Genomic DNA, 21,263 nt, shown 5'->3' on the forward strand with positions numbered 1-21,263 from the left:
ATTTTGAAAATAAATTGTAGAAGAATTTTTCACTTATTCTGTCCAAGGTCCAGTTTTTTCTACATATTTAGCTAACGACCTCCATACACACCTTTATCCCTTTTGCAGATTAAGCGCCTAATCTCCATAACTTTTTCACAGTTTCTTTTAAGTACAGTGCATGCAGATGCATGTGAGAGGGTCTGGTATCCACTGAAAAAGTTCCTAGAAGGCTTGAAATACCCCCCTGGGATAGTTGAAGTCACAACAAAGGCTGTGGCTGGGACTGTAGTGGGGTTAAAATTGCAAACAGCTCCGGTTTCCACATTTTAAGGGTTAACAGCTTGAAAATTGGGGTGCAATACTTTGAATGCATTAAGACACTGTGGTGAAAATTTGGTAAATATTGGATAATTCCCTCATAGTTTTTCACATATTCAGTAATAAAGTGTGCCCTGTTTAACATTTAAAGAGACAGTAACGGTTTTGTTTTAAAACAGTTTTTGTACTTTATTAACCAGTTTAAGCCTGTTTAACATGTCTGTGCCTTCAGATAGATCATGTTCTGTATGTATGGAAGCCAATGTGGTTCCCCCTTCAAATATAGGTGATAATTGTGCCATAGCGTCCAAACACAGTAAGGACAGTATTGTCACAAATAGTAAGGTTGCCCAGGATGATTCCTCAGATGAAGGAAGTAGAGATAGTTCTACATCATCTCCTTCTGTGTCTATACCAGTTATGCCCGCGCAGGCGACCCCTAGTACTTCTAGCGCGCCAATGCTTGTTACTATGCAACAATTGACGGCAGTAATGGATAACTCCATAGCTAATATTTTATCCAAAATGCCAGCATTTCAGAGAAAGCGCGATTGCTCTGTTTTAAACACTGTAGAGCAGGAGGGCGCTGAAGATAATTTTTCTGTCATACCCTCACACCAGTCTGAAGTGGCAGTGAGGGAGGGTTTGTCAGATGGAGAAATTTCTGATACAGGAAGAACCTGATGTTGTGACATTTAAATTTAAATCAGAGCATCTCCGCGCATTACTTAAGGAGGTGCTATCTACTCTGGATGATTGTGACAATCTGGTCATCCCAGAAAACTTGTGCAAGATGGACAAGTTCCTAGAGGTCCCGGTGCACCCTGATGCCTTTCCGATACCTAAACGGGTGGCGGACATAGTGAATAAGGAGTGGGAGAAGCCAGGCATACCTTTTGTCCCTCCTCCTATATTTAAGAAATTGTTCCCTATGGTCGACCCCAGCAAGGACATATGGCAAACAGTCCCTAAGGTCGAGGGAGCGGTTTCTACACTAGCCAAATGCACAACCATTCCCATTGAGGACAATTGTGCTTTCAAAGATCCTATGGATAAAAAATTGGAGGGTTTGCTTAAAAAGATTTTTGTACAGCAAGGTTACCTCCTTCAACCTATTTCGTGCATTATTCCTGTCACTACAGCGGCGTGGTTCTGGTTCGAGGAACTGGAAAAGTCGCTCAGTAGGGAGACTCCGTATGAGGAAGTCATGGACAGAATTCACGCACTTAAGTTAGCTAATTCCTTTATTTTAGACGCCGCTTTGCAGTTAGCGAGATTAGCGGCGAAAAATTCAGGGTTTGCACTTGTGGCGCGCAGAGCGCTCTGGCTAAAGTCTTGATCGGCGGATGTATCTTCCAAGACAAAATTGCTTAATATCCCTTTCAAAGGTAAGACCCTTTTTGGGCCAGAATTGAAAGAAATTATTTCAGACATCACTGGGGGAAAGGGCCATGCCCTCCCACAGGATAGTCAAAGCAAAGTGTGGAAAACAGCACCAACAGATATGTGGCTTGTGGGGCACGGAACCCAGGATCTGCCTTATCCTGCAAATACTTCAAGTAGCAAAAAAGATTTGTTCCAGCCACCAATAGTTAAAAAACCTTTATTTCTTCATATAGGGTCTTTTGACAAACATACAACGTTTCAGACCTGCTATATACATGACTAAGGACCTATAGCAGGTCTGAAACGTATGTTTGTCAAAAGACCCTATATGAAGAAATAAAGGTTTTTTAACTATTGGTGGCTGGAACAAATCTTTTTTGCTACTCCCACAGGATAGGCCTTTCAAGGCTAAGAATAAGTCCAATTTTCGTTCCTTTCGCAATTTCAGGAACGGACCGGCTTCTAACTCGGCAGCCTCTAGACAAGAGGGTAACGCTTCCCAAACTAAACCAGCTTGGAAACCAATGCAAGGCTGGAATAACGGTAAACAGGCCAAGAAGCCTGCTGCTGCTACCAAGACAGCATGAAGGGGTAGCCCCCGATCCGGGACCGGATCTAGTAGGGGACAGACTCTCTCTCTTTGCTCAGGCTTGGGCAAGAGATGTCCAGGATCCCTTGACACTAAAAATAGTCTCTCAGGGTTATCTTCTAGAATTCAAGGAACTACCCCCAAGGGGAAGGTTCCACATTTCTCACTTATCTTCAAACCAAATAAGTAGACAGGCATTCTTACATTGTGTAGAAGACCTGTTAAAGATGGGAGTGATACACCCAGTTCCAACTGTGGAACAAGGTCAGGGGTTTTTACTCAAATCTGTTTGTAGTTCCCAAAGAAGAGGGAACTTTCAGACCAATTCTGGATTTAAAAATTCTATCGTTCAAAATGGAAACCATTCGAACAATTTTACCTACAATCCAGGAGGGTCAATATATGACTACCGTGGATTTAAAGGATGCGTATCTACATATTCCTATCCACAAAGATCATCATCAGTTCCTAAGGTTCGCCTTTCTGGACAAACATTATCAGTTCGTGGCTCTCCCATTCGAACTAGCCACTGCTCCCAGAATTTTCACAAAGGTGCTCAGGTCCCTTCTAGCGGTTCTAAGACCAAGGGGCATTGCAGTGGCACCTTATCTGGACGACATTCTAATTCAAGCGTCGTCTCTTTCCAAGGCAAAGGCTCATACAGACATTGTTCTAGCCTTTCTCATATCTCACGGGTGGAAGGTGAACGTAGAAAAGAGTTCCCTGTCTCCATCGACAAGAGTTCCCTTTTTGGGAACAATAATAGATTCTTTTGAAATGAAGATCTTCCTGACAGAAGTCAGAAAGTCAAAGCTTCTAAACGCTTGTCAAGTTCTTCTCTCTATTCTGCAGCCTTCCATAGCTCAGTGCATGGAAGTAGTAGGGTTGATGGTTGCAGCAATGGACATAGTTCCTTTTGCTCGAATTCATCTAAGACCATTACAACTGTGCATGCTCCAGTAGACAGGGAATGAGTTTCTGCAGACCAAAGTGGGTCATTGTCACGACCGACGCCAGTCTATCAGGCTGGGGCGCGGTCTGGGATTCCCTGAAAACTCAGGGTTTATGGTCTCGGGAAGAGTCTCTTCTCCCGATCAACATCCTGGAACTGAGAGCGATATCCAATGCTAGCGAAGGCCGGATACATAAGATTCCAGTCAGATAACATGACGACTGTAGCTTACATCAACTATCAGGGAGGAACAAGGAGTTCCTTGGTGATGAGAGAGGTATCCAAGATCATCAAATGGGCGGAGGATCACTCCTGCCACCTATCTGCAATCCACATCCCAGGAGTAGACAACTGGGAGGCGGATTATCTGAGTCGTCAGATTTTCTATCCGGGGGAGTGGGAGCTCCAACCGGAGGTGTTTGCCCAGTTGACTCAATTATGGGGCATTCCATACATGGATCTGATGGCGTCTCGTCAGAACTTCAAGGTTCCTTGCTACGGGTCCAGATCCAGGGATCCCAAGGCCACTCTATTGGATGCCTTAGTGGCGCCTTGGTCGTTCAACCTAGCTTATGCGTTTCCACCGTTCCCTCTCCTTCCCAGGCTTGTAGCCAGGATCAAACAGGAAGAAGGCCTCTGTGATTCTGATAGCTCCTGCGTGGCCGCGCAGGACTTGGTATGCAGACCTGGTGAATATGTCATCGGCTCCACCATGGAAGCTACCTTTGAGACAGGATCTTCTAGTACAAGGTCCATTCGAACATCCAAATCTAATTTCTCTGCAGCTGACTGCTTGGAAATTGAACGTTTTTATCCAAGTGTGGGTTTTCAGATTCAGTGATAGATACTCTGGTCCAAGCCAGAAAACCTGTGTCTAGAAAGATTTACCATAAAATATGGAAAAGATATATCTGTTGGTGTGAATCCAAGGGATTCTCCTGGATTAAGATTAAAATTCCTAAGATCCTCTCCTTTCTCCAAGAAGGTTTGGATAAGGGATTGTCAGCGAGTTCTCTAAAAGGACAGATTTCTGCTTTATCTGTCTTGTTATACCTGTCTTGTTATACAAACGACTGGCAGCTGTGCCAGAGGTACAAGCTTTTGTACAGGCTTTGGTCAGAATCAAACCTGTTTACAGACCCTTGACTCCTCCTTGGTGTCTAAATTTAGTTCTTTCAGTTCTTCAGGGGGTTTCGTTTGAACCCTTACATTCCATAGATATCAAGTGCTATCTTGGAAAGTTCTGTTTTTGGTTGCTATTTCTTCTGCTAGAGGAGTTTCTGAATGATCTGCTTTGCAGTGTGATCCACCCTATCTGGTGTTCCATTCAGATAAGGTTATTTTGCGTACCAAGCCTGGTTTTCTTCCAAAAGTTGTTTCCAACAAGAATATTAACCAGGAAATAGTTGTTCCTTCTCTGTGCCCGAATCCAGTTTCAAAGAAGGAACGTTTGTTACACAATTTAGATGTAGTCCGTGCTTTAAAGTTCTATTTAGAAGCAACAAAGAATTTTAGACAAACCTCATCCTTGTTTGTCGTTTACTCTGGTAAGAGGAGAGGACAAAAAGCTATTGCTACCTCTTTCTTTCTGGCTGAAAAGCATTATCCGATTGGCTTATGAGACTGCCGGACGGCAGCCTCCTGAACGAATCACAGCTCACTCCACTAGGTCTGTGGCTTCCACATGGGCCTTCAAGAACGAGGCTTCTGTTAATCAGATATGTAAGGCAGCGACTTGGTCTTCTCTGCACACTTTTGCCAAATTTTACAAATTTGATATTTTTGCTTCTTCGGAGGCTGTTTTTGGGAGAAAGGTTTTGCAAGCCGTGGTGCCTTCTGTTTAGGTAACCTGATTTTCTCCCTCCCTTCATCCGTGTCCTAAAGCTTTGGTATTGGTTCCCACAAGTAATGGATGACGCCGTGGACCGGACACACCAATGTTGGAGAAAACAGAATTTATGCTTACCTGATAAATTACTTTCTCCAACGGTGTGTCCGGTCCACGGCCCGCCCTGGTTTTTTAATCAGGTTTGAAAAATTTCTCCAACATAGGTGTGTCCGGTCCACGGCGTCATCCTTACTTGTGGGATATTCTCTTCCCCAACAGGAAATGGCAAAGAGCCCAGCAAAGCTGGTCACATGATCCCTCCTAGGCTCCGCCTACCCCAGTCATTCTCTTTGCCGTTGTACAGGCAACATCTCCACGGAGATGGCTTAGAGTTTTTTAGTGTTTAACTGTAGTTTTTATTATTCAATCAAGAGTTTGTTATTTTAAAATAGTGCTGGTATGTACTATTTACTCAGAAACAGAAAAGAGATGAAGATTTCTGTTTGTATGAGGAAAATGATTTTAGCACCGTAACTAAAATCCATGGCTGTTCCACACAGGACTGTTGAGAGCAATTAACTTCAGTTGGGGGAACAGTGTGCAGTCTCTTGCTGCTTGAGGTATGACACATTCTAACAAGACGATGTAATGCTGGAAGCTGTCATTTTTTCCCTATGGGATCCGGTAAGCCATGTTTATTACGATGGTAAATAAGGGCTTCACAAGGGCTTATTAAGATTGTAGACTTTTCTGGGCTAAATCGATTCAGTTTTAAAACATATTTAGCCCTGAGGAATCATTTTATCTGGGTTTATTGATATTATAATATCGGCAGGCACTGTATTAGACACCTTATTTCTCTGGGGCTTTCCCAAAGCATAAGCAGAGCCTCATTTTCGCGCCGGTGTGGCGCACTTGTTTTTGAGAGGCATGGCATGCAGTCGCATGTGAGAGGAGCTCTGATACTTAGAAAAGACTTCTGAAGGCGTCATTTGGTATCGTATTCCCCTTTGGGTTTGGTTGGGTCTCAGCAAAGCAGATACCAGGGACTGTAAAGGGGTTAAAGTGTTAAAACGGCTCCGGTTCCGTTATTTTAAGGGTTAAAGCTTCCAAATTTGGTGTGCAATACTTTTAAGGCTTTAAGACACTGTGGTGAAAATTTGGTGAATTTTGTACAATTCCTTCATGTTTTTTCGCAATTGCAGTAATAAGTGTGTTCAGTTTAAAATTTAAAGTGACAGTAACGGTTTTATTTTAAAACGTTTTTTGTACTTTATTATCAAGTTTATGCCTGTTTAACATGTCTGAACTACCAGATAGACTGTGTTCTGAATGTGGGGAAGCCAGAATTCCTGTTCATTTAAATAAATGTGATTTATGTGACAATGACAATGATGCCCAAGATGATTCCTCAAGTGAGGGGAGTAAGCATGGTACTGCATCATTCCCTCCTTCGTCTACACGAGTTTTGCCCACTCAGGAGGCCCCTAGTACATCTAGCGCGCCAATACTCCTTACTATGCAACAATTAACGGCTGTAATGGATAATTCTGTCAAAAACATTTTAGCCAAAATGAACCCTTGTCAGCGTAAGCGTGGCTGCTCTGTTTTAGTTACTGAAGAGCATGACGACGCTGATATTAATATCTCTGAAGGGCCCCTAACCCAATCTGAGGGGGCCAGGGAGGTTTTGTCTGAGGGAGAAATTACTGATTCAGGGAACATTTCTCAACAGGCTGAACCTGATGTAATTGCATTTAAATTTAAGTTGGAACATCTCCGCATTCTGCTTAAGGAGGTATTATCCACTCTGGATGATTGTGAAAAGTTGGTCATCCCAGAGAAACTATGTAAAATGGACAAGTTCCTAGAGGTGCCGGAGCTCCCAGAAGCTTTTCCTATACCCAAGCGGGTGGCGGACATTGTTAATAAAGAATGGGAAAGGCCCGGTATTCCTTTCGTCCCTCCCCCCATATTTAAAAAATTGTTTCCTATGGTCGACCCCAGAAAGGACTTATGGCAGACAGTCCCCAAGGTCGAGGGAGCGGTTTCTACTTTAAACAAACGCACCACTATACCCATAGAGGATAGTTGTGCTTTCAAAGATCCTATGGATAAAAAATTAGGTTTGCTTAAAAAGATGTTTGTTCAGCAGGGTTACCTTCTACAACCAATTTCATGCATTGTCCCTGTCACTACAGCCGCATGTTTCTGGTTTGATGAACTGATAAAGGCACTCGATAGTGATTCTCCTCCTTATGAGGAGATTATGGACAGAATCAATGCTCTCAAATTGGCTAATTCTTTCACCCTAGACGCCACTTTGCAATTGGCTAGGTTAGCGGCTAAGAATTCTGGGTTTGCTATTGTGGCGCGCAGAGCGCTTTGGTTGAAATCTTGGTCGGCTGACGCGTCTTCCAAGAACAAGCTACTAAACATTCCTTTCAAGGGGAAAACGCTGTTTGGCCCTGACTTGAAAGAGATTATCTCGGATATCACTGGGGGTAAGGGCCACGCCCTTCCTCAGGATCGGCCTTTCAAGGCGAAAAATAGACCTAATTTTCGTCCCTTTCGTAAAAACGGACCAGCCCAAAGTGCTACGTCCTCTAAGCAAGAGGGTAATACTTCTCAAGCCAAGCCAGCTTGGAGACCAATGCAAGGCTGGAACAAGGGAAAGCAGGCCAAGAAGCCTGCCACTGCTACCAAGACAGCATGAAATATTGGCCCCCGATCCGGGACCGGATCTGGTGGGGGGCAGACTCTCTCTCTTCGCTCAGGCTTGGGCAAGAGATGTTCTGGATCCTTGGGCGCTAGAAATAGTCTCCCAGGGTTATCTTCTGGAATTCAAGGGACTTCCCCCAAGGGGGAGGTTCCACAGGTCTCAGTTGTCTTCAGACCACATAAAAAGACAGGCGTTCTTACATTGTGTAGAAGACCTGTTAAAAATGGGAGTGATTCATCCTGTTCCACTAAGAGAACAAGGGATGGGGTTCTACTCCAATCTGTTCATAGTTCCCAAAAAAGAGGGAACGTTCAGACCAATCTTAGATCTCAAGATCTTAAACAAGTTTCTCAAGGTTCCATCTTTCAAGATGGAAACCATTCGAACTATTCTTCCTTCCATCCAGGAGGGTCAATTCATGACCACGGTGGATTTAAAGGATGCGTATCTACATATTCCTATCCACAAGGAACATCATCGGTTCCTAAGGTTTGCATTCCTGGACAAACATTACCAGTTTGTGGCGCTTCCTTTCGGATTAGCCACTGCTCCAAGGATTTTCACAAAGGTACTAGGCTCTCTTCTAGCGGTGCTAAGACCAAGGGGCATTGCAGTAGTACCTTACCTGGACGACATTCTGATTCAAGCGTCGTCCCTTCCTCAAGCAAAGGCTCACACGGACATTGTCCTGGCCTTTCTCAGATCTCACGGCTGGAAAGTGAACGTGGAAAAGAGTTCTCTATCCCCGTCAACAAGGGTTCCCTTCTTGGGAACAATTATAGACTCTTTAGAAATGAGGATCTTTCTTACAGAGGCCAGAAAAACAAAAATTCTAGACTCTTGTCGGATACTTCATTCCGTTCCTCTTCCTTCCATAGCTCAGTGCATGGAAGTGATCGGGTTGATGGTAGCGGCGATGGACATAGTTCCTTTTGCGCGCATTCATCTAAGACCATTACAACTGTGCATGCTCAGTCAGTGGAATGGGGACTATACAGACTTGTCTCCGAAGATACAAGTAAATCAGAGGACCAGAGACTCACTCCGTTGGTGGCTGTCCCTGGACAATCTGTCTCAAGGGATGACGTTCCGCAGACCAGAGTGGGTCATTGTCACGACCGACGCCAGTCTGATGGGCTGGGGCGCGGTCTGGGGATCCCTGAAAGCTCAGGGTCTTTGGTCTCGGGAAGAATCTCTTCTACCGATAAATATTCTGGAACTGAGAGCGATATTCAATGCTCTCAAGGCCTGGCCTCGGCTAGCGAGGACCAAGTTCATACGGTTTCAATCAGACAACATGACAACTGTTGCGTACATCAACCATCAGGGGGGAACAAGGAGTTCCCTAGCGATGGAAGAAGTGACCAAAATCATTCTATGGGCGGAGTCTCACTCCTGCCACCTGTCTGCTATCCACATCCCAGGAGTGGAAAATTGGGAAGCGGATTTTCTGAGTCGTCAGACATTGCATCCGGGGGAGTGGGAACTCCATCCGGAAATCTTTGCCCAAGTCACTCACCTGTGGGGCATTCCAGACATGGATCTGATGGCCTCTCGTCAGAACTTCAAAGTTCCTTGCTACGGGGCCAGATCCAGGGATCCCAAGGCGGCTCTAGTGGATGCACTAGTAGCACCTTGGACCTTCAAACTAGCTTATGTGTTCCCGCCATTTCCTCTCATCCCCAGGCTGGTAGCCAGGATCAATCAGGAGAGGGCGTCGGTGATCTTGATAGCTCCTGCGTGGCCACGCAGGACTTGGTATGCAGATCTGGTGAATATGTCATCGGCTCCACCTTGGAAGCTACCTTTGAGACGAGACCTTCTTGTTCAGGGTCCGTTCGAACATCCGAATCTGGTTTCACTCCAGCTGACTGCTTGGAGATTGAACGCTTGATTTTATCGAAGCGAGGATTCTCAGATTCTGTTATCGATACTCTTGTTCAGGCCAGAAAGCCTGTAACTAGAAAGATTTACCACAAAATTTGGAAAAAATATATCTGTTGGTGTGAATCTAAAGGATTCCCTTGGGACAAGGTTAAGATTCCTAGGATTCTATCCTTCCTTCAAGAAGGATTGGAAAAAGGATTATCTGCTAGTTCCCTGAAGGGACAGATTTCTGCCTTGTCGGTATTACTTCACAAAAAGCTGGCAGCTGTGCCAGATGTTCAAGCCTTTGTTCAGGCTCTGGTTAGAATCAAGCCTGTTTACAAACCTTTGACTCCTCCTTGGAGTCTCAATTTAGTTCTTTCAGTTCTTCAGGGGGTTCCGTTTGAACCCTTACATTCCGTTGATATTAAGTTATTATCTTGGAAAGTTTTGTTTTTAGTTGCGATTTCTTCTGCTAGAAGAGTCTCAGAATTATCTGCTCTGCAGTGTTCTCCTCCTTATCTGGTGTTCCATGCAGATAAGGTGGTTTTACGTACTAAACCTGGTTTTCTTCCAAAAGTTGTTTCTAACAAAAACATTAACCAGGAGATTATCGTACCTTCTCTGTGTCCAAAACCAGTTTCAAAGAAGGAACGTTTGTTGCACAATTTGGATGTTGTTCGCGCTCTAAAATTCTATTTAGATGCTACAAAGGATTTTAGACAAACATCTTCCTTGTTTGTTGTTTATTCAGGTAAAAGGAGAGGTCAAAAAGCAACTTCTACCTCTCTCTCTTTTTGGATTAAAAGCATCATCAGATTGGCTTACGAGACTGCCGGACGGCAGCCTCCCGAAAGAATCACAGCTCATTCCACTAGGGCTGTGGCTTCCACATGGGCCTTCAAGAACGAGGCTTCTGTTGATCAGATATGTAGGGCAGCGACTTGGTCTTCACTGCACACTTTTACCAAATTTTACAAGTTTGATACTTTTGCTTCTTCTGAGGCTATTTTTGGGAGAAAGGTTTTGCAAGCCGTGGTGCCTTCCATTTAGGTGACCTGATTTGCTCCCTCCCTTCATCCGTGTCCTAAAGCTTTGGTATTGGTTCCCACGAGTAAGGATGACGCCGTGGACCGGACACACCTATGTTGGAGAAAACAGAATTTATGTTTACCTGATAAATTTCTTTCTCCAACGGTGTGTCCGGTCCACGGCCCGCCCTGGTTTTTTAATCAGGTCTGATAATTTATTTTCTTTAACTACAGTCACCACGGTACCATATGGTTTCTCCTATGCAAATATTCCTCCTTAACGTCGGTCGAATGACTGGGGTAGGCGGAGCCTAGGAGGGATCATGTGACCAGCTTTGCTGGGCTCTTTGCCATTTCCTGTTGGGGAAGAGAATATCCCACAAGTAAGGATGACGCCGTGGACCGGACACACCGTTGGAGAAAGAAATTTATCAGGTAAACATAAATTCTGTTTTTTCTTTATCTTTATACACTACAGTCACCATGGCACCCTATAGTTTCTCCTTTTTCTCCTAACCGTCGGTCGAATGACTGGGGGCGGAGCCAGAGGGGGAGCTATATGGACAGCTCTTGCTGTGTGCTCTCCTTGCCTTTCCCTGTAGGGGAGGAGAATATCCCACAAGTAATGGATGACGCCGTGGACCGGACACACAGTTGGAGAAAGTAATTTATCAGGTAAGCATAAATTCTGTTTTGGGCCATGTGCTAAAAATATTATTTAAAGATATAATATAGATCCATGAAAGGGCAAGAATGTTTTATTCCTCTAGGGCTGTAGAGACCCCATTAGTGCTTAGACTGTTACTTCTGAAAAGGGTTAATAGGTTCAGAGAGAAATAAGTGAAAATGGAAGAGAAAATAGAGCTAAGAGAGAGTTGAGAGAAAAAAAAAAAGAGTGAAGAGATATTAGAGAGGGGGGATAAAGAGTGTAAAGAGAAGATATGGCCTGAGAGAGAAGGGAGAGATGATAATTATTAGAACAAAATCTCCAGGTCTGCTATGACCTTCCATGACTGTCAGTGCACTCTTTCTACACTCTCTTGGTGGCATTATTTAATTTGTTATGGTATATCTAAAAATGACTGCACAATAAGGTGTTTCTTTTTAATGACACGATGAGTCAACAGATCATCATTAATTACTTTTGGGAATATCATTCCTGCCCAGCAGGAGGCGGCAAAGAGCACCACAGCAAAGCTGTTAAATATCACCTCCCTTCCCTCCCACCCCAGTCATTCTCTTTGCCTACGTTAGAGCAAGGAAGTGGTAAAGTTAGGTGTTAGTAAAAGATTCTTCAATCAAGAGTTTATTTTTTAAGTAGTGCAAGATTGTGATGCTTTGTCCTAGGGTGTAGCCATAGTCCATATCCGTCTCTTCAGTAGAGCAGTGGTGGCTTTAGAGAAATGGGAATTTGTGGGACATAATTCTCACTGCGCCTCCCATGTAATTTATGCTGCCCTAATCCTGATAGCCTAAGTAAGATTACTCAGTCTTTATCTTTTCTCCACAGGGCTATGTGAGGGAGAGGACCTCTCAAACCTGCTGAGCTGCCTTGCTGTCAGGCAGATTTACAAGGTAAGTGCTCACTTTTTATTCTGGGTCTGTGGAAAGAATAAAAGGATCCAGAGGAAGTGAAGCACTTTATTTACCTGGGACATGGAGCCTCCTATATGCAAAAGGAGGGGATTTATAGACGGCACCTTTTTAAGCAGGCACTGGGGCTGAGGAGAGTCTCATAATTAGGTGATTCTTCACTGCTCCCGGGGGCTTATATCACTGGGACTGAGGAGACAGGCTCATTAGAAGTGGTGTTTCACTGTTCACAGGGCTAAGCAGCGGTCTAGAAACTGAAGACTTAGTTTATTTCCAGGCTTTGCAGATAACTCCCGGTAACTTAACTTTAAACATTACAATGGCAACCAGGAAATTGCCTTTGGAAACGTCCACGATGGGCGGAGCTATGTGTGGCTCCAATTTGGGTTGTGCACCACGTCCTTTACACTTCCTAACACTTCCTGTTATCGGAAGGATCAGACAGTTTGATAGTTTAAATTGAGCCCTCAGTGTTTAAACATGCGTTAGGACCGGACAGCGCTATAGCTGAGTTCCGGTCCTTTTTCTGAGGGAATCTATCTGGTTTCAGAAAGCAAAATGGGAACCTCAGCAAAGTTTAGCTGAGGGGTAGAAGGGTTCTACAGTATTTGTGTACCAATTTACCCTATTTTCTGCACAAAAAATAAAAACTTACGTTTTAAAATTTAAAGAGACAGTACTGTTTATTCTGTGTTAATTTTTATTAAAAAATGTAAGACTTTTATTTGATTAATTTATCCATTGTGAGTCAGTATGGACCAAGAGGCCGTGCATAGTGTCTCTTGTTCTTTATGTTTTGATACCAATATGGAACCACCAATCCCTTTCTGTTTCTCATGTGGTGAGAGTATTTAAAAAATAGGGATAGACTTTTCTGAGCCAACTTCTTGTAAGGCGTATGTTGTTCAGGAGTCTAATGACAATGTTCATTATATGCCGCATCTTTCTCCTCGGGTGTCCCAGAAAATGTTATCACCCACACATGCAGTGCCCTGCACTTCCTTTCAAACTCCATCGCTTCTCTGTCATTGACATTATCTGAGGCATTGTCTGCTTTTCCCATGCTGCAGGGAAAATGTAAGAGGAAATGTATTCAAATAAAGGTTTCTGATACAGTAGTGGCTATTCCGATAGTTTTGTTTCCAGAAGCTTGAAGAGGAAGATACTTTGGTAGTATCTGAGTAGGAAATCTCAGACTCAGACAGTGTAATACCTTTATCTGATACTGAAGTTGGTTTCTTCAGGTTTTGGCTTGTACACCTCCGTTTGTTAATTAAGGAGGTTTTAGCTACCTTGGACAACTTCGAGACTAACTGCGTAGTCAATCCTAAAAAGTCCAGTAAACAAAACAAGTGCCCCTCATGGTGGAAGTATTTCCTGTACCAGTAAGGGCTACAAAGATTATTGCTAGGATTGGGAGAAACTGGGTATCCCTTTTTTCTCCATACCCTATTTTTAACGGGATGTTTCCTATAGCGGACTCTATTAAGGAGTCTTGGCAAAAGGGGCAATGTCCACACTAACCAGAGTCCTACTATGCCCATAGAGGATAGTTGTTCCTTTAAAGATCATATGGATAAGAAGAGGGGTTGGTAAAAAAAAAAAAAAAAGATGTATGTACATCTGGGTTTATAATGGTAACCTACGGTGCTAACGTCACTAGTGGGGTAGCATACTAGTTTCAATGCTTGTCTGATTCTATTCAGACACCCCCCTCGAAGAAATACAGGATAGGATAAAGGCCTTTAACTTAGCCAACTCCATTATTACAGATGCTTCCCTTCAGTTTGTTAACAGGGAGCTAGGATTTTAGACTTGCCATATTGGGCCACAGAGCGTTATGATTAAAATCTTGATCTGCAGATGTCTCATCTAAGTCTAATCTTTTTACGACTCCTTACAAGGGAAAGACCTGGTTTGACGGAGATAATCGCTGATATTACGGGAGTTAAGGGACATTCCCTCCCTCTGGATTAGAGAAATAAATAAAAGGGAAATCAGAGTAATTTTAGTTCCTTTCGAAAATTCTTTCCACTCCCCTTACAGGTGTGAGCTATCCAGGCCTTCCTGGAGACCCATTCAGTCTTGGACTAGGGGAAAGCAATCCAAGAAGCCTGCTGTTGAATTAAAGACAACATGAAGGGCATTCCTCCGATCCGGGATCAGATCTTGTGGGGGGCTGGTTTCCTTTTTCGTTCGGGCTTAGGTTCGAAATGTTCAAGATCCCTGGGCGGTGGACATTGTGTCCCAGGGATACAAACTAAAGTTCGGACATTCTTACTTTGTGTGCGGGACCTCTCCGACCTGTGAGTGATTGTTCCTGTTCCAATGCAGGAACAAGGTCTGGGATTCTATTCCAATCTGTTTGTGGTTCCCTAGAAGGAGGGAACCTTCAGACCAATTTTAGATCTCAAAGTCCAAACAAGTTTGTTAGAGTGCCGTCCTTCAAGATGGAAACTACGAGTTTCATTCTTCCTATGGTCCAAGAGGGTCAATTTATGACCATGGTGGATTTAAGGGACGTTTTCTTGCATGTTACCATCCACAGGGACCATCACAAGTTTCTAAGACAAACACTTCAAGTTCGTGGCTCTTCCATTCGGCTTGCCACAGCTCCCAGAATTTTCTCAAAGGTTCTGGGATCCCTGCTAGTGGTGCTCCGATCGCAGGGCATTGCAGTGGTTATTTATCTGGACGACATTCTGGTTCAAGGATCACACACAGAAATGTTATCCTTCCTACGGTCTCACAGGTGGAAGGTGAATTTGGAAAAGAGTTCTTTAGTTCCATCTACAAGGATAGTTTCCTTGGGAACCATAATAGACTCCTTATCAATGAGTTATTTTGACAGAAGTCAGGAAATCAAAGATTTCGATTCTTGCCTAGCACTTCAGTTCTCTCCTCAGCCGTCAGTGGCTCAGTACGTGGAGGTATTTGGGCTGATGGTTGCGGCAAGGAACATCATCCCGTTCGCTCGTTTCCACCGCAATCCTCAGCAGTTAGGCATACTCGGGCACTGGAACAGAGATTATGCGGATCTGTCTCAGAGATAACAGCTGGAGCAGGAGACAGGGATTCTCTACCTTGGTGGTTGTCTCAGGATCATCTCTCCCAGGGAACCTTTTGGGTGATTTTGACTACAGACGCCAGATTTCTGGGATGGGGAGCAGGGCTCTATAAAGACTCAGGGAACATGGAAGTTCCAGTAGGTCGGCGATACACATTCCAGGAGTAGATTTCCAGCCGGATTTGGACTTCATGACATCTCAGCAAAATGCTAGTCTTTCGAAGTACGGGTCGAGGTCAAGGGACCCTCAGACTATTCCGATGGATGCTCTGGCGATACCTCAGAGTTTCAGTTTTGCATACCTTTTTCCTACTTTTTGCTCTTCTTCCTCGAGTCATGCTTGAGTCAAGCAGGAGAGGGCGTTGGTGATCCTTAATGCACCGGCGTGGCTCTGCAGGATTGGTATGCAGACCTGATGGTCATGCATCTCTTCCATTTTGGAGATTTTCGTTGAGGAAAGGTCTTTTCCTTCAAAGTCCTTCCTTCATCCAAAGCTAGTTTCTCCCACGCTGACTGCTTGGAGATTGAACGCTTAGTTTTATCTAAGCGTGATTTTTCGCAGTCGGTCATTGAGATTATCATTCAGGATAATAAACCTATAACTAGAAGGATTTACTATAAGATATGGCGTAAATATTTATATTCAAAGTCTACTCTTGGAGTAGAGTTAGGATTCTTAGAATTCTGTCCTTTCTCCAAGAAAGTTTGGAGAAGGGTTTATGGGCAGGTTCCCTAAGGGGTCTTATTTCTGCCTTGTCTATTTTGTTACATATACGTCTGGAGGAGTCCCAGGCGTACATTAGTTTTGTCAGGCCTTGGTCAGGATTAGGCCTATATTCTAACCAGTTGCTCCTCCTTAGAGTCTTAATTTAGTTCTTAGGAGTATTCAGGGGGCTCTATTGGAGCCGATGCATTCCTTAGATATTATCTGGGAAAGTTTTGTTTTGTATTACTCTTTCCTCTGCTCGTAGAGTGTCGGAGCTCTCGGCATTACAGTGTGAGTCACCTTACCTTAGTTTTCTTTAGTTAAGGTGGTTTTACGTACCATTATGTTATTTTTGTCTGGAGCGTTAATCAGGAGACTGGTGTTCCTTCTTTGTGTCCTAATCCTTCTTCTCGGAAGGAAGGGTTTTGGCACTATTTAGAAAATTTTTTTACTTGCAGGCGACTAAGGATTTTGTAAATCTTCTTCCTTATCTGTGGTTTTCTCTGAAAGACGTAAGGAACAGAAGGTTACGGCTGCTTTTCTTTCTTTCTGGCTGAGGAGTATCTTACATTTTGCTTAAGAGATTGCTGGATAGCAACCTCAAGAGAGAGTTACGGCTCTTTCCTCTGCACCTTGTTACTTCCTTTCTCTCCTATACTTTGGTAGAATGACTGCAGTGGGAGGGAAGGGAGGTGATATTTAACAGCTTTGCTGTGGTGCTCTTTGCCGCCTCCTGCTGGGCAGGAGTGATATTCCCAACAGTAATTAATGATGATCCGTGGACTCATCGTGTCGAAAAAGAACTTCATTTATCAGGTAAGCATAAATTTTCTTTTTACAATGGATAAACATATACAAAGTGGGGGTTAAATAGTTGGTGTGGGTGGGATCAAAAGTGGCGAGTGGCATTTTGGCCTGGCTAGTAGGTAGCAGATTTTCCAGTGCCTAAGGCAGTACAAAAATCGAAATATACAATTGATCTATTATCTACCTGTGTATCTACTAATTGCATATATACTGTATTTCTCTGTCAATTTATTTATCATCTATCTCTGTCTATCATCTGATTATAGAGTATAGGATATGTGGAATAAAACTAGTCAGCAGATGTTATATAATGGGAGCACGCACAATTGGATTTTATACTAATAATACTGAATATAAAAAAGGAATAAGAAGAACATTAGGTGTGCTGTATTCTAATAAATGTCACAGGACAAATAGAGAAAAGTCATTGAGTATCACCCAGTATTTTTATATCTATTTCCTTAGTATTAAGAGTGACATTTACTTATTTATTGGACTGACTAGATGATGTTTGTTCATATGTAATTTGTCACTTTTTATCCTTAAGATCCAACCAGAGCTAATCACTCTAGACCCAACGCAGCTTGGGGAAGTTGACGCTATCACAATGGAGCAGAGGCGTTCAGAGCTGGTGGAGAGACTGGTGAGTGAACGTCATAAGGTTACGGTCTTGCTCTGCGTTCTCTCATACTTTACTCTTTTTCACACATTTACATTTCTAGATGTTATTACTTAGTTTTCCCTATGACCATTATGTTTTTTCACTCATTCTGCGCCATGTTCTTTCCTCATTTTTATGTTGGCATTTGTCATATTTTCTTCTTTATTTCAGGGTTATGATCCATATGAAGAGTCTCCTTTTGTTCCCCGGCACAAGTTAAAGGGCCGAAGTTCAACTGGGAGCTTGGTCAAGCGTAAAAAGAAGGTTGCTTACCAGAAGCAGAGGGTAAGTGGCTGGACACCATTAATAATTTACTTTTCTTACCACCATGTTTCTTTTCCTTGCCCAACCCTATCATTCCATTCCCTTCACCCTGACTAGGCCATATATCCCTCTATTTCAACACTTGCCTTTCTGAGGCCTCATGTAGTCTAATTTATTTTCTAACTCTTCCAATCCCTTATATCTTGCAACTTCTATTCATTGTCCCTTTGTCCAGGTTTGGTATTGTCCCTATTTGTTCGGTCACCCATCCAAAACCCCATATTACCTCATATCCATCCCTCTCCCTGTCTACATCATACCTTGGCCTCTTCCCATCTCTCGCCCCATACCCTATTGTCATCTTTCATTCCCCTCCCCCTACTAGGCCTTATATTGCCCCTTTCTTTTTCTTGCCATACCAAATCATATATGATCCCATTTTTTTCCCCTTGTCCTGTCTGAATCATGAAAGAAAATCTTTGGGTTTAATGTCCCTTTAAAGGCAAATTAAACCAAAATTTGTACTTTCATGATTTAGATAGAGCATGCGATTTTAAACAACTTTCTAATTTACTTCTTTTATCAAATTTTCTTAGTTCTCTTTGTATGTTTTGTTGAAAAGGGATGTAGCTCAGGAGCGTGCACATGTCTGGAGCACTATATGACAGCGGTTTTGCAAGAATGTTATCCATTTACAAGAGCACTAGAGGACAGCGGCTATTTCCTGCCCTGTAGTGCTCCAGACATCTACCTAGGTATCTCTTCAACACAGAATAACGTATGAACAAAGCAAATTTGAGAATATAAATACATTTGAAGCTTTTTTTAAATGAAATGCTCTGTCTGAATCATGGAAAAAAATGTGGATTTGGTATCCCGTTAAGTCCCTTGTTTCATGTTTCCTTCAGCCCTTGTTATGCCCATTTCCTGTTATTTCATCATCTGCTCCTTATTAGCTCTGACAATGTCTCCTCACGGTCTAAGTGTTCACTCCATTATAAGTACTTTTCGTCCCCATCTTCTCCTCTCTGATTTTTTTTTAACCTACCCACCCAGCCCTTGACAATTTCATTCAAATGATTTGCACATCCCGCTTAAAATCAACTCCTGATACACACCTAGGGGCCGATTTATCATGTGTCAGACAGACATGATCAGCTGTAGCGGATCATGTACGCCTGACGTTGATAAATGCCGACAGCATACACTGTCAGCATTTATCATTGCACAAGCATTTAGTGTGAAATGGTTGTGCAATACTGCCCCCTGCACAATCAGCAGGGGGTGTCAATCAACCCGATCATATCCGATCGGGATGATTGCTGTCCGCCACGTCGGAGGTGGTGGACGAGTTAAGGAGTAGCGCTCTTATAACCGCTGCTTCTTAGCTTATTTTTCAGGGGAATCTGAAACTGCGAGGGTAGATTGCTTGATAAATCTCTCTCTTATTCTTTTCTGTGGTCTGCCTTAAAGGGACATGAAACCCAACATTTTTCTTTCATGATTCAGATAGAGAATACAATTTTCAACAACATTCCAATTTACGTCTGTTATCCAATTTGCTTCCTTCTTTAGATATCCTTTGTTGAAGGAATAGCAATCCACATGGGTGAACCAATCACACAAGGCATCTATGTGCCGCCACCAATTAGCAGCTACTGAGCCTATTTAGATATGCTTTTCAACAAAGGGCATCAAGCGAATGAAGCTAATTAGATAATCGAAGTAAATTGGAAAATTGTTTAAAATTGCCTTCTTGTCCTATCTATGTCCTTTAAATTACTGTTTACTGTTGGACAAAATCCTTTGACCACCTGGTTTCCCTATCAGAACATTACTAAATACAACTTCACTATGATGTCACTTCACCTTCTATGTCACCCACTCTCCCACCTCATGCTTCTGAGATGCCCGCGCACTGATGCGCACATATACACAACGTACACGAGAGATTACAATAATGTATGAAATAAAAGAATTGATTGCAGTTATAGGTTTAAATGTTTAATCAGGAGACTCAACACCTTGATTGCCTGAAATAAACATGCAGTTTTATCTTAAAAAAGAAATACCACATTTAAAGGGACAGTAAAGTCATAATTAGACATTCGTGATTTAGACAGAGCATACGATTCCAATTTACTTATATTATTTAATTTTCTTCTTTCTCTTGTTATCCTTTGGTGAAAGGTTTATCTAGGAAAGCTCAGGAGCAGTAAAGTACCTAGGTTCTCGCTGCTGATTGGTGGCTGCATATATATACCGTATATACTGTCATTTGCTCACCCATGTGTTCAGTTAAAAACCAGTAGTGCATTGCTGCTCCTTCAACAAATTATATCAAGAGAATGAAGCAAATTAGATATTAGAAGTAAACTGGAAAGTTATTTAAAATTGTATGTTCTACCTAAATCATGAAAGAAAAATGTTGGGTTTCATGTCCCTTTAAACATAACAGGCAAACAGGTGCTGTCCTCTTAAACTTTGAGTCTTCCATCCCTAGATTTTCTCTTTCCATTTCCTTTCTCTTTTCAGCTGATCACAACCAGGGTTTCGTTGCCTGGGCAGCACTCGCACTTTCCACCTTTTTAATTTACTCTTTTTTTTTATCATCTTTTTAGGAACAGATCCGGCAGAGCATTGATACCCAAAATGAGCAGCGCAGTGCTGAGACCAAGACTGTATCTAGCCACAAAACAACCCTAGACAGATTTAAAAAGTGACAACCGCAGATGATATTGCACGATCGCTTTTTTGGGGTGGAGCTGGCGCTTCTGATCGAGGACCTTCATTTTTAGGAGTGGAGTGATTGTGATGTAAATTAAGACTTTCATTCCCCTAGTGGGCGTGTCCCTGCTGGGAACTTCCCCTTATGAACAATGGGTGTGGCCTAAAATACATCTCCAGTTATCACTCAGTGAGTGACAAAGTAATCCCACCCCTTTTATGTGTGGGGAGTGACCTAGTATTTTTTATCTTCAGTTATTCTTCACACTTAGTAAACAGTTCATAATAAAGATCTTGGACTATGGACTTTAGTCGTATGAAAGAGATAAAACGTATAATAATAAACAGCTTTGATACAATATTAAATATCTTTATTGATGTTCAAATAGAATATAAATGTTAATGCTTAAGAAAAAGTTTTGTGTGTATTGTATAAAGACACGTTAACAGGCATCTTAGTTCCAGTTCACTTCCATTATCAAACTGCAGTCTTTTTTTTTATTTTCACACGTTCTGAGGCACCAGCAGTTACTGATCATATGCAAGAGTTTAGTCTGTGATTGGCTGATGGCAGTCACAGGATACATTGAAATTTGTCAGAAACCTCGCCCTGGTTTCATTATTTTCAACTACGTACTCAGGTTTTTGGATCCCATACAAATTTAAAGGGACAGTCTACACCAAAATATGTATTGTTTAAAAAGAGTGATAATCCCTTTATTACCCATCCCAGTTTTGCATAACCAACATGGTTTTTTACCTCT

General features: G+C 42.6%; 1 protein-coding gene across 1 annotated transcript in view; it reads left to right on the forward strand.

Annotated features, from left to right (window-relative positions):
• Positions 1-20,952, forward strand: part of WDR46 (WD repeat domain 46) — a 112,773-nt gene extending 91,821 nt beyond the window's left edge. The window contains exons 14-16 of the mRNA XM_053721884.1: positions 17,395-17,490; positions 17,680-17,793; positions 20,394-20,952. Coding sequence (XP_053577859.1) covers positions 17,395-17,490; positions 17,680-17,793; positions 20,394-20,495 — 312 coding nt within the window. The 3' untranslated portion in view covers positions 20,496-20,952. The remainder of the gene's footprint in view (positions 1-17,394; positions 17,491-17,679; positions 17,794-20,393) is intronic.
• Positions 20,953-21,263: the final 311 nt, after the last annotated feature.

Source organism: Bombina bombina, chromosome 7 (assembly GCF_027579735.1).
Source record: "Bombina bombina isolate aBomBom1 chromosome 7, aBomBom1.pri, whole genome shotgun sequence".
NCBI classification, from domain to species: Eukaryota; Metazoa; Chordata; class Amphibia; order Anura; family Bombinatoridae; genus Bombina; species Bombina bombina.